The sequence below is a fragment of the Passer domesticus genome, chromosome 10 (genome assembly GCF_036417665.1).
Source record: "Passer domesticus isolate bPasDom1 chromosome 10, bPasDom1.hap1, whole genome shotgun sequence".
Classification (NCBI taxonomy): domain Eukaryota; kingdom Metazoa; phylum Chordata; class Aves; order Passeriformes; family Passeridae; genus Passer; species Passer domesticus.
Genome location: NC_087483.1, coordinates 25,351,615 through 25,365,783, shown reverse-complemented (window position 1 = coordinate 25,365,783; position 14,169 = coordinate 25,351,615). Strand labels below are relative to the sequence as shown.

Sequence of the window (14,169 nt, the reverse complement as noted above, 5' to 3'; positions counted from 1 at the left end):
TTGGATGATAATTACTAAATTTGACAAGATGTCCCCCACAAAATTCTGTGATGGTATATTACTTTACATTGTTGGTAGCTGTGTTGTTCTAAATTTTTTCTGTGTGTGTGGTTTTTTTTTTTATTTTAGCACTTTTTTATGAGAGAGGCTAAACAGTAATTAAGAGGTGCAGGATGAAAAGATGGCACAATCAGTGCTGGTACCACCAGGACCTGACAGCTTCCGCTACTTCACAAGAGAATCCCTTGCAGCTATTGAACAGCGTATCAATGAAGAGAAAGCTAAAAAATCCAAACAAGAGCGCAAAGATGATGATGATGAAGATGGCCCAAAGCCAAACAGTGACTTGGAGGCAGGAAAGACCCTGCCATTTATTTACGGCGACATACCTCCAGGAATGGTGTCCGAGCCCTTGGAAGACCTGGACCCATATTATATCAATAAAAAAGTGAGTATAAAAGTATTTCCATCAGACTTTTAGAAAAATAAATAACAAACAACCCTTCAAAGGCATAGTATTTATATTATTTTTGATCTAGAGCTTCCATATAATAATTCCATCGACTGCTGATGTGATTGGCAGAAGTCTTCACTCTAAGAGCAGAAATTAGTAATGCTTGTGGGACCTTATAGACAAGTAGAGATGCACTTATTTTTTTTAATAAACCTGGCATTTTATTAAAACCTGTAACTTTCAGTGTTTTGCACACAGGAGAATTGAAGTAGCAGCACAGGGTTTATCTTTAGAATAATTACTAATTGCCGTCTTGTAGTTGTGAAAGGAGCAGGTCTCCAATATGAAATCCACCTCAAAGGTAGCTACACACCCTCTTACTAGATTTCTTCACTGTTGTGAAAAGTTTAGGTTGCATTCTCTTTTCACTGGGAAGGATAAGGAAGTATGTAAAGGTAATTTCTCAGGATATGATGATCATCCTGATCCATATTTACTCTGTAGAGGCATCATATATCCAACTTAGTCTGGGTGAAAAAATTTTCTTATCCAGTTCTATTTTGTACTAGGATTGTTTTCAAAGAGGAGGTATTCAAAAGAGGGACATAAATAAAGCGGAGGTAGCAATTGCACTTGGAGTGTTGACAGAATGTTACATAATTAAAAAATTATTTTTATGGAGATGTTACTTAAAAAAAACCTCCAAACAATCCACATATTTGCTTTGATTTAAAGTAACAACAACTGCTGTGGCCAGCACAAAAGTGTTGAACTTTAGACTAGTGTCCAGATGGCCTTGGGTTTCCTCCAGATTTTTAGTCCCTTTGATTTTGGCATCATATGTATTGCAGTCTCATTATTCTACTAGTAAAGAAGAAATTTTTTTTTTCCTTGTTTTCATAATTTTTTTCTCCTGCTTTCTTTTCTTTCCTGTGGAAACTAGCTAGCTAACAAAAACAAGTGAATTAAAAAACCAAAACCCATGAAAGTGAAGAAACTGCTTCAAAGAAAAATGAAGAAAGATTCCAAGAATTGTTATGATTCAAACTCAGACTAAGAGAAAAAATGCAAATGAAGATATTTCCTGCAGGAATTAGGGGTATGCCTCATCAGTAATATGTTGAAACAATAGCAATATAGGCATACCATGAATAACTAAGCAGAATAGCTAAAAAAAATCAATAGTGCTTAAAGTGTTCATTGCAGGATTTCTGAAACTGAATTAATGTAAAGAGAATCATGAGTTAAATCTGAAAACAAGGTTTTCAATTAATTATCATGTTTTGCTCCCTTTAGTCAAGTGATTTACCCTGTTGAAGTCTGGAAGGCAAATAGAATTTGGGTCAAAGTAACAATTCTTTCCTTAATTCTTTTCACATTCTGTAGTAGTAAAAATCTAAATTCAATGCCAGAAATCCTAAAGTTAGAGCACGCATCATCATGCTTTGGAAACTAGAAGAGTAATTCTGCAATTAAGTGTGGATGTGAAGTAAAATCCTGCTGAATTGCTCGTTCCGGGTTGAGAAATGCATAGCAGTTGCCATGATCTTTTCCAAAAGCATTGTGGTTTCCAGTAGGAGAAGCAAGACTTCAAGCTTTATGAATTTCTCCTATTGTTTTTCTTAGCATTCTTTGCATATTTTTGAACATAGTTTTTTGGGTCAGGCTCCATTTTCATTTTTTAGCCTAACTTGATGAGTCAGCATAACACAAATGCTACTTCATCAGAGGTTTTGTCAAAGTAAAGGGAAAAGAAAACATAAGAAACTCTGATTATTAGAAGTCCTGTTTTCATTAACTCCAGGACCAATAGTAAGAGAGTTGAAAAATCTTCATAGTAAAGAACATGTTACAGACTCCTGTACAATAAAAGATCAAAGTACAGCTTGAGAATCTCTAAGTATGGGAGAATGCAAACATGTTAAGTTTGGAACCACTGATTTTTATAATTTATAATTTATTATTTCAGGCAGGGAGAGGCTGTGGTTTCAGCTGCTCTTATTTGCCACACCTGCTCAGAAAGTAGAGCATAATCTTGACAAATGCTGCCCTCTGATTTCAGTTCAGTTAGATCATGGCTGCTGGCAGTATTCCAGGTCTGCATGGCTTATGTGCCCTTTGGGCTTCCTAGACTGCCACAATGCTATCTAGATCCTTTTTCTTTCAAAATTACGAAAGTCACCCATGTGTAGAAAGAAGAGATTGTGGAAATAGACAGGACTTTCCCCAGATGTGTGGGACTCAACATAATTTTTTTAAAAAAAACCTTACAGGCTTTATTCTTTATTGCTTGGATTTTAAAAGCACTGTTACATTTAAAAATGCTTTTTTTAAAATGAGCAATTGCTGAAAATGTGGAGAGAGTGAAAATAGCTGGATACAGTGAATGGAATGAATTCTGTATTAGGTGAAAGTAAAGTACAACAAGGAAAATAGACTTGCAGGTACAGAACTATCACAAGCAATAGCTGAAAAGGGGACTAATACATTACTCTGAGTACAGCAAAAAATTGAGTACATTAGTGTTATGTTCCAAAATGGTTGTTGAAACCTCTTGATTTCCATATTTCCATGATCACTTGAAACTTGGATCACTTTGAGTTACTTTTGTCTTAGTACTTTGATTTGATAATTTATGCTGGTTATTTGATTTGGGGATTGAAGTTTTAATGGCTCTCATTTTGGTTGCAGTTACAGACCTCAGTGTATATGTTATACCGCACAAAAAGTATGCTAGTTCTTCAAATATTGCCTACCTTACTTTCATACTTGTCTCTGTTTACTAGCTAGAAATATCAGGATTACTTATGATTTCTTTATAGATGCACTTAAATGTTCATTTAATTGTATTTATAGTAATTTGGCTGGATGCTACAATGTGTGAACTGGACAAGGGGATTGTGTCAATGCAAAAAGAGCATATTGACCAAATATGATTAATGATGAAATGAAAATTATTCAGGGTTTGTAACTTGGTATCTCCTAAATGCTGTTTTTCATTCTCTTTTTCTTTTTCCAGACCTTTATAGTATTAAATAAAGGAAAGGCAATATTCCGATTCAGTGCCACCTCTGCCCTGTACATGTTAACTCCTTTCAATCCTCTTAGAAAAATAGCTATTAAGATTTTGGTACATTCATATCCTTTTCAAGTGGTTAGTCTGAAACTGTAATGAATGAGATGTTACTTAGTATTTAAATCATTCTCTGGCACATGTCCCAGGATCAATGTGATCGGTAGTGCTTTGTCCCTCTTCTCTCTACTATTTCTGTCTTCTGATCTTTTTCTCATTCTCCTTTTTCATTTCTGTTCATTGCTGGATCCTAATATAGTAATACCAAAAGCCAGACAACCAGTCATCGTCCTTTACAATTTCTGTATCTTCTTTCTTCACCCACATAATTTTTCCTTCCCTCTTATTTTTTTTCTGTAATCTTCACATCTTTTTTTCATCTTTCCTCCTACACATTTTTCATAAACTGCAGATATATTGCTCAGAATACTTTCAGTTCTTCCCTGACACTGTGTATTAAAATCAAATCTTTGATCCCAGGTCTGTGCTTACATGAGTATTTAGTGAAAATATGGTTTCATTATTCCTTTTCATTTTCTGATTCAGATAACCCTAACAGAAAGATAGATTCATAACACAGTTTAGATTTCTTGTTTTGTTATACATTCTCAGTCTTGTATGTATCCCACCTCTCTGTTTTATTTCATTATCATTATTGCATTACACACTTGTAAGCCTATTGATGTTTTAATTTCAGTCTTCAAGAAGGTCATGAGATTTCCACATTGCAGGTAGAGATTTGAAAAGCTAAATTATTATAATTACTTAACTATTATTTTGTCTTTTTCAGTGTTTTAATAGCAGACTATAGTAGGCATCCCACTGGTCTGATCCCAAATACCAATATGAGCAATGAGGTCATTGACTTCAGAAAGCCAGCTTACTTAATAAGCAAAAAATACAAATGTTTACACACTTGTATTTACAGAAGTCTAACATAAGCACACTGAAAGTAACTTTGTGTTAGCATTGTGTACAGAGATCCTGAGATTATGTAGACTAAATCTTGAAAGGACTTTTTTCAGTCTTGGTGTACTGGAAGACTGATAATTACAGTGGTTGGTATGTGTTAGACATTGTTATCAATGGCTAGCCTACGAATGACTTCCAAAACAATCATGATACTACATAGCCTGTTGTCAATTTTCTTGCTGCAGGTGCCACTAGAAATTATTATTTTTCAGTAGTATGACACTTTTTCCCATATTCTGAAGCATTATTATATTGACTTATGGGAAATAATAGAAGATTGTGGGTCTGAGGTGGTGGTGAAGAACTAGTCACCAAAGTCAGAATGCTAAACCACGGTTTTTAAATTTATGGTAAGGTATATTATAGTTATTTTTCCACCAAGGAAAGCATAGTGAAGGTCTGCAACTCTAAGTGGACATTTCATCAAAAAGGATTTTGAAAGCCTATGTAAAGTACAGGCTGGTGAAACACTTGTAACATGGGTTTTTAATATTTAAAAAAACATATATTAATTTCTCTTTTGCTCTGTTCATATGTGTTCATTACATAAAGAGAAGCTAGGTTCTCAGATAAGAATTTTAAATATATTCATTGTGCAGAAAACCCAAAGGATTGTTGAATGTAATGTCACAGTTTTTTGACAGCTCAGAAGGTAGAGGTATCATTATCACTTGAAGGGTTTTTTTATTAGCGTAGACATACAAAGAAAAGTTTTGGAGGGGAACCTCACAGTACTTCTCACCCCATTGTATTTGGATTTCTATTTAGGAGCACCACATGAACCTGCAGCTGTTCTCAAACTCGAGCTTTGTCCTCTCTGTAGCTTTAGGTGTTGGTGCCATCATGTGGGCGTTTCGTGGTTCATCTGCATGGTTTTCATTTTGATGGGTGCATTTTTTTTTTGTATCTTAGAGGAATGTCAGCAGTTCTGAGAGTAAAAGGCTGTAGATTTAGAGTGACTTGAACCTTTTCTGGAATTCTATTTGGATCTTTTTTTTTGAGAATCACATGTGCCTTCCCCTCAACAGCATTTATATTACAAAAGTCATATATAAAACAAACAGCCATAAAACACTTTTCTCACTAAGATTTCCCCATGTTCTCTCCTACTATGTGGCAGCTAGCTTTCAGTGTATCATAGTGATAAGGAAAAATGTTGATACATGCCTAATTTTATGACAAAACACTGAAGTGAAGAAAACGTATTTTTCATTGCTTTGCATGCGTGAAGCAGATCAGATTTGTCTGGATCATCTAAAAGAAATACTTTTTGTGTTATTCAATGAAGTTAGAAGCTAATACTTCAAAGATTGACATTTTTGTTCAATAAGAAAAAATATTCCAGATTTGTGGTGCTTTTTAAAATACCTTTCAGGTTTTCTAATTTTTAGCATATGATTGTTCTCTTGTAGCTAGAAAGCAGGGAATGAAAGCTTTAACATATTCAGGCCTTCTCACTGCCTATTAAAAGAGTAATAGAGGGATAGATAGCTCCTGATAGTGAAAATCTACCAAAGCAGTGTGTTATTTGATAATCTTGTTATGAAATTTTCTGGCTTACATTCCTTAACTCTTTGCCTACGTTATTCAGCATGCTTATCATGTGCACTATTTTGACCAACTGCGTATTTATGACCATGAGTAACCCTCCAGACTGGACAAAGAATGTAGAGTAAGTTAAATGGATTTTTTCTGAATAATATCCAATAATCAGAAATAAACTACTGTAAATTATATTAGGGTGGCTTCCACTGGCAGCAGCTACCTTGCTGGGACATCCTATCAACAGCTATTCTGATGCTATTTCCTTTGCTGTAACATTAAATGCATATAATTGTGTAATGACAATTTCTTTAGTGTCCTTCCTCTGTTTGCAGTACTACATGGAAAATGTAAGAAAAGCTATTCTTATGATCATACAGAAAAAGTGGATTATAAATATTTTTGACTGACTTCTATGTCACATCTGTGCAAGAATGCAGGGAAATGCAGTCTTTCATCTCTGTTGCCATAAACGTTACAGATAAATGAATGATCTTATGGATGGCTGTGTTGATCACAGTGCATCTTTCTCTTACTAAAACCAATATAACAGTGGAAAACTTGTATGCAAAATAAGCTATTAAAAAGGTATTGAAATGGTTAGCTACTCATTGGTGCAATATGATGACTGCTTGGCTAATTGGTGCAAATAGCTGCGAGGTGTCAACACACAGTGATAGTTCCAAAGCTGCAGGCCACAGTGTGAAACACTGTTCTTGGTGCTTCCTTGCTGCTGCTTCTGCATTCCTTACTGCTTGGGCTGATCCATACCTGTTTAATCTGCAGAAATCAAAAATGAAACCATAGGGTATTAAGGCAACGAGGACATTCTCATTTTGAGAATGTGTGTAAAGGCTTCAGTGTAAGCCTCTATGTATTCAGAATATTTAGCATGTAGTAAACATTTATGATGAAGATTCATTGCTTGAATATTTCTTCATATCTGTATACTGTGCCATTTAGAGTTACAATGGATGTCCTCATTTGTGGAGTAAAGTAGTAAAGTTCTTCAGGAAATAAATTTCTTAGTAATTGAATGGAAAACTTTCATATCATTAAATTAAACTAAATTTCAGGATGACATCACTTGGACACAGAAGATTGAAATCAGAATGCCAGAATTAAATATCTTTTCAATTTACATTTCAACTACATTTTTAGTCAGAATTTAATTGGCATTCATATATAATTTTGGTTGTTCTTGCACTTGTTTGATTCCTGTACTACATCTGTCTTGCTGAAGGTGAAGTACTGGATATACCTACTCCATAACACAGTTACAGAGCAATGAAGACTGATGAGGGTTGGCGCTTGCCAACTCTTGGGACTAAGCAACATTTCAGCATAAAAATAACATTGAAGAAGGAATTTTTAGCCTGAAAGTAACTTCTAAAATCCTAACATAATACATCTGTGTGCTTTGTTATAACATGAATTCAGACTGGTCATAAACATGCACCAATTAAGTAACGGGGAATTTTGCATCTGTCTAATTGCCTAGAATGTAGAAGCTGAATTTAAGATGTGGGTTATCAGTCTTTAAATCCTAATGAGAAAAGAAAATGAGAATAAAACAACTAGAGAGCATAAACTGCAAAAATAACGTGATGTATAAACTCTGTCTTGCATATTTTCCTCAGATACACATTCACTGGAATTTATACCTTTGAATCACTTATTAAAATTCTTGCAAGGGGCTTCTGTTTAGAAGATTTTACGTTTCTCCGTGACCCATGGAATTGGCTAGATTTCACTGTCATTACATTTGCGTAAGTCTTCTACTTATTTTTTTAATAAAAATTCTTTCTGGTAGCATGAGATTAGTGACTAAAAATTGCCTCATATCTTGTCAGCCAGAATATTTGGAGCCTGGACTTCCTGCAGTTTCAATATGTTTCTTCTACTCTTTTACACATTTTAGTATTTCTAGCCAAGCATGTGCTGCGGAGGCCAGCATGGTGAGCCAGCCCATTAGGATTGTGAATGCCGTCACCCTGAACTGTTCATATCCTGTCTCCTTTCTGCATACCAGAATTAAAGGAATCCTTTTGACTTCCTGCTAATAGCTGACCAGATTAGTTTTCAAACATCAAGTCAATGTGGTTTATTATGATAAAACTTAATTTAATTTTATGGCCAGAAGTATATTTATAACACAGGCAAAATACTCTGAACGGTGAAAAGGTCTTGCTCAAAGACCCAAGCAAATAGAATAAAATATGCCTCAATTCTGAGTAATTCTGATTTAATCCTACAGGTATGTAACAGAATTTGTAAACCTAGGCAATGTTTCAGCTCTTCGAACTTTCAGAGTATTGAGAGCTTTGAAAACTATTTCTGTAATTCCAGGTAAGAAGTAGTTGGTGTAAGGTGTTAGGCCCCTCGTATCTCCAACTGTTATTTGTGTGCTGTCATTGTGTTTGTGTGTGAACTCCCCTATTACAGATATGTGACAGAGTTTGTGGACCTGGGCAATGTCTCAGCGTTGAGAACATTCAGAGTTCTCCGAGCTTTGAAAACAATATCAGTCATTCCAGGTGAGAGCGAGGTTAAACACCGAGGCTGACTTTTGTTCTGCAAAGGCTGTACTCACATTTTCAAAGCATAAGCCTTGTTTGCTACACATTGTCAACAAACCAAAAAAGCAGGAATCAAAAAATGTAATTTATTTAAATTGATTCATGCTTGTATTAGTTGTATTTTCTTCTCAAAAAAAAAAAAAAAATCAGCCTTTGAGTTTAACAAATTCTTGCATGAGATATTTGCAGTAAACAGCCTATCTGATTTGCATCTTATGACATCAAGCTTTCCTTTACATGTTTTAAATATAAGTTAATTTTAAGCTTTCATATTGATGCAAATTTTCTCATTTATTGCAGGCACTTGATATAGCAACTTAATTCAGTTTTAAGTTATGTAAAAAAAACCAAAAAACAAAAACTCTAAAGGATAGCATGGGCCATGCATGGGGTATTGTTCTAAAGATGTCTTTCTTCTCCAAACCATCACCCCTCATATATTTTAACAAGATTATTATGATACTATTTCGATGTGCACATATAATATCTTTACAATGGGGTTACATTAATATAGAATACATTGCAAAAGTTCATAAAATAAAGGTTTGGGCAAGAAGCATCAGCAAAAGTAAACAATGCTATTTTATGTAGGGTTGAGATATAGCATGAATAACAAAAAAATCACTTGTTTTGGCATAAACAATGTGTTTGGTATTATCTACTTTTTATTTTTTTACACTATAAAATAAGTATAAACTTACATATTCTCATTCATCTTTCCAAATAATAAGGCTTTTCTTTAAAATTATTGTGTCACAAATTACTAGTCTTTTTGCATGATATCTTTATCAAGAAAAAAGCCACATGATTTTTGTGTGTGTGTTTAGTATCTATTTAACATCATAATAAAAATCTTTTCTCTTTGCAGGCCTGAAGACTATAGTAGGAGCCCTGATTCAGTCTGTGAAGAAGCTCTCGGATGTGATGATCCTGACTGTGTTTTGTCTGAGTGTATTTGCACTGATAGGGCTGCAGCTGTTCATGGGCAACCTGAGGAATAAATGCCTGCAGTGGCCTCCAGACAATTCTACTTTTGAAACAACTGTTATTTCCATCTTTAATAGCTCTATAGGTGAAAATGGTACATTTATTAATGCGACAATGACAATATTTAACTGGGATGAATACATCGAAGACAAAAGTAAGAATTAATTATATCATCTACTGCATTGATTTTCTGGTATTGATTTAAATAGATTTGAGAACAGCTGTATCTTTCCCTTGCCTTTAAAAGTGTGTAATATGGCCAAGAAATATAAAAGCACTCATTTTTCTCTAGTAAATAAAAGCACAGTCGTTATATAATTTAACATTCATAACATTATACTGGGTAGCAAAATATCTTTTTCTTTCATTAAATATGACTTTTAGAGTAAAATCATGTTGCAGCATAAACCAGAAATTTTCGTGCTAGCTTCAAGCCTCCTGAAATAGTGTGACAGCCTTAACATGGGATCTGAAATGTAACAGCTAGGTTAGTGCAAGATAGTGCCCAGTCTCATGAGCCCACATCTGAACATCAGCTAGCCCAAGAGTCCTGCCAGAGCACATAAATGTAGCTTTGTTGTTCCTTCTGGAGTTGGGTGAGTGGCTTTGCACCACGCGCCCTTGCACAGCACAGACATGCCTTAAGAGGATGCTGCTGATTTATGCCAGGATTCTTTCTTGCAAAATAAGAACTAGATTCCATATTTCTGTCTTTTAATTTGTTTCTTGTCTTTGGAAAATCAAGAAATGAGCACTTTTTTCTCTTTTGTACCTCGTAATACAATGTTTCCACCATTTTAGGTAGTTAATGTTAGTACTGTGTTAACATGTTTAAAAATTCAGGTAGAACTCTGAACATATCTATAGTAGATTGCTATTCTTTCATAATAGTGTTGTTAATCTCTCCCATTTATCTGTTCAGGACCTTCTATTTATTTTAGTGTATTTAGTATATGTAATTTATTTATAATTAGGTGTAATGGGTTTTTAATAAAGTCTGCATGTATATTTTAACTGGTGACTATATCAATGAAAATTAGGAAACCTCAATTTAAGAACTAAATGCTTTTGGATCCAGGTCTCATTGCCTTATAATCTTTTAATATACTTATCATCTCAGCATGCTTGAAATATACAAATGTCATGCAGAAATTTTGGATGATAACCTGTTCTTAAAGCCATCTGAAGAACAGGTTCCATTCCCCTTTAGTTGTTTCTGGTACTATGTCATACAAATAGAAATGGTTTTTTTGTAAATATCTGACCTACATTTTCCTAATTTCTGATTGAATATATTACTATATCTGCTGTGGACTAAGATAATCATAGACTACATTATACATACATATATATATATACATATATATATATATGTATATATATGTCTTTATACAGTTTAAAAACTCTTATCCTCTGCATTTCTGGTCTTTCCTAAGCCAGGCAATCCTATTTTCCATTTTGCATTTTCTATACCTATTTTCATTTTTTTTTACTTTTTTTCAATCTTTCCAATTAATCTAGCACTTTTTTCTTGTTGTTTTTATTTTGCCTCTTTTTTTGTTACATTTTTTGTTTGTATGGGGTTTTTTTAATGAGATCCTGAAACTGGGTGCTAACTCCTCTAGCAATTACTTCTAATTTGTATCTTTACCTCATGCTATATATGCAACATTCCTATTAGCACATTTCAAAATTAAGTCGTTTTTATGTCAGCACTGTATTGTTGATTCACAGTCAGTTTGTATTTTGCAGCAGTTATTGCATCTTTTTGTACAGTGGCGGCTGCAGCCACATCCTGATATTTTGTATTTACGTATTTGATTTTGCCCTGTCAAGTGTAGCATTTTTCACTTGTCTCTATTGGAATAAATCCAATTGCTTTTGGACAAACTTGTCAACTTGTAAAAGCCATTCTAAATTTCAAATACCTTTTCTCCTAGCCTTATGTCTTCAGAATACTTGATGCATTTTTTTCCTATTGTTTCATGTCTCGAATTGGTAATGAAACTTGCTAGAAAACCGTGTCTAGCACAGATACCTGGGAGATCTTTGGAGAATCCCTTATGAATTGACATTGTGTCACTGGCAATAGCTCTCTAAGAACTTTTTTCAAGTGTTTTGTGATATTTCCAGCCAGAACATATCTTCTTTATTTGTATCTGGAAGTGTCATGTAGGACTTGTACCCATGATTGTTCTATTACGTCGGCAGGAGGCAGGAATGGTTTTGTATATGGCATATTTTCTACAAACCCATATTTACTATTTTTATTACTTTATCATTATTATTTTTGTATTTTTAAAAATCTTCTTTGTTTTCCAAAGTAGTGGACTGAAAGTGGACCTGCACCACAAAAGAATGTGAATTAGGCCCACAGAGAGTTTTGCAAGTTCTGCTTGGAGCCTGTCTGCCTCTTTAAACTGCCTTTTAAGTAGGGGTCAGATGTCTCACGGCCTCTGACTCTGTAATCTCCAGAATGTCTGAAAATGCATTAATTTCTTATATGATATCTGAGACTAGAATTGCAGATATATAAATTATGGACACAATTTCTCTCTCTCTTTAAAATAAGCAGATTTTATGCTGCCTCTATCGTATACTGGTGGTGACAGAGTAGAAGCAGTCTGTAGGAACTGGTTGCAATTCCCTGCTTGTCTGTTTAGCATTAGCCCTCAGTTAGTTCATGCCAGCTAAGCTAGTCCATGCCAGCTGGCAGTGAATCTCACGGAACCATCTGCTTCCTGAGAACAGCCAGAACATACCTACTTCTGGCAACTTTAGCTTAATGTGCCACCTGACCCAAAAATCTCCATTAGAGATTCCCATTTTACCCTAAGAATCACAAACTAGGAATTGATGGCAAAATGTGTTTCATTTTCTGCTGCAAAGAAAGAAAAATAAAATAGAAGAGCGTGTTGGGGTTTTTTAGGCTTTCTGCCTCTTTAAATTATATTTTACCTCATCTTAATAGTTAGCCTAAATGTTCAAGTACATTCCCCTGCTACAGAATTTTGTGTATTAGTTTTGTGCAAGGTACAATAAATGCGTGGTTTCTCCCCCAGCTGCTCAAGTCAAGATCCAATTAGAAATTTCTTGAGCATGTTGTGTTATCACAGAATCAGTGGGGTTGGAAAAGACCTTTGAGATCATCTAGCCCAACCTATGACCTAACACCACCTTGTCAACTGACCGTGGCACTGAGCACCACATGCAGCCTTTCCTTAAACATCTCCAGGGATGGTGACTCCACCACCTCTCTGGGCAGCCCATTCCCATGCCCAGCCACCCTTTCTGTGAAGAAATTGTTCCTTATGTCCAACCTAAACATTTCCTGGCACAGCTTAAGGCTGTGCCCTCTCATCCTGTCACTGGGTGCCCGTGAGAAGAGACTGACCCCCACCTGGGAACACCCTCCTTCTAGAGAGCTGTAGAGAGTGACAAGGCCTCCCCTGATCCTTCTATTCTCCAGGCTGAACACCCCAGCTCCCTCTGCTGCACCTTACAGGACTTGTGCTCCACACCCTTCACCACCTTCACTGCCCTTCTCTGGACCTGTTCCAGCACCTCAATGGCCTTTCTGAACTGAGGGGCCCAGAACTGGACACAGCACTTGAGGTGTTGCCTTACCAATGCTGAGGACAGGGAAAAAATCTCATCCCTAATAATTCAGGTTTTTTTTAAAGGAATACTTGGATAAAATAATATGTAATTGATAATTATAAATGAATAGTACTAAGTGTTATGTATCAAAATGCATGAATGAAAGCACAGAATTGCTCTCATCCTTTGCCTCATTTTCCTGGTATTTTTTTGATTTGCTAACATACACAATTTGATATTCCACCCCTTATATCTTATAATTTGGTTAGGTTGCTAAGAATTAACTGTATAACTAACTTTTTTGTTTTCTAAAGAAAGGCTAACTTGAAGATTCTGTAGAAAGTAATTTTCCTGTCAAAACAATACTTTTCATGCTTTTTTCATTCCTAACCACTATATATTGCAGTTGAACAATTTGTTAGCTCTGCTAGTTTTCAAGTGTAAAAGTCTATATAATTGCTCAATTTTCATTAAGCATAAATATTATCTTTTTCATCACCTTTTTGATTTTTTTTTTAACAGGTCATTTCTACTTCTTGGAAGGACAAAATGATGCACTGCTGTGTGGCAATAGCTCAGATGCAGGGTAAGAAAATGATCATAATTTTTCATTATGCATCAAAGACAAATAATAAGCTACTTAGAATAGCTCAGGTAGTCAACTTTAATATCAAGTGTACTCTAGAGTTGCAAGTTACCAATGTTTTGCATTTGAAACTATACCTAAATACAACCATCTCTGTGATTTGAATTTACATAGGCACTTCCATCAGCCTTTCAGGCTACTTTTGTAAAGGTAATCACATGAATGATCTGTGCATAAGTGTTGCTGCCAGCTTGCTAACAACTGTTTATTAGCCATGCTACTTGATGTTCTTCTCTTGTCCTGATGGAGATGTGTTATGACAAATTGTGGGGAAGGATAGAATACTATTAGTTATATTATTAATGCATTGAAATAT

The 14,169-nt window shown here is 35.0% G+C and overlaps 1 protein-coding gene across 6 annotated transcripts in view; it reads left to right on the top strand.

The window, feature by feature from the left end:
- SCN2A (sodium voltage-gated channel alpha subunit 2) overlaps positions 1-14,169 on the top strand; it is a 74,898-nt gene that overhangs the window by 20,099 nt on the left and 40,630 nt on the right. For 2 of the 6 annotated variants that reach the window (XM_064434640.1, XM_064434637.1), the window contains exons 2-8: positions 130-448; positions 3,474-3,592; positions 6,082-6,171; positions 7,682-7,810; positions 8,487-8,578; positions 9,489-9,761; positions 13,730-13,793. In XM_064434640.1, the coding sequence (XP_064290710.1) occupies positions 182-448; positions 3,474-3,592; positions 6,082-6,171; positions 7,682-7,810; positions 8,487-8,578; positions 9,489-9,761; positions 13,730-13,793 (1,034 nt within the window). In that variant the 5' untranslated portion in view covers positions 130-181. Of the gene's footprint in view, positions 1-129; positions 449-1,420; positions 1,554-3,473; positions 3,593-6,081; positions 6,172-7,681; positions 7,811-8,298; positions 8,391-8,486; positions 8,579-9,488; positions 9,762-13,729; positions 13,794-14,169 lie in introns of those variants that run through there. The other 4 variants (XM_064434638.1, XM_064434636.1, XM_064434641.1 and 1 more) reach the window with 3 other exon arrangements.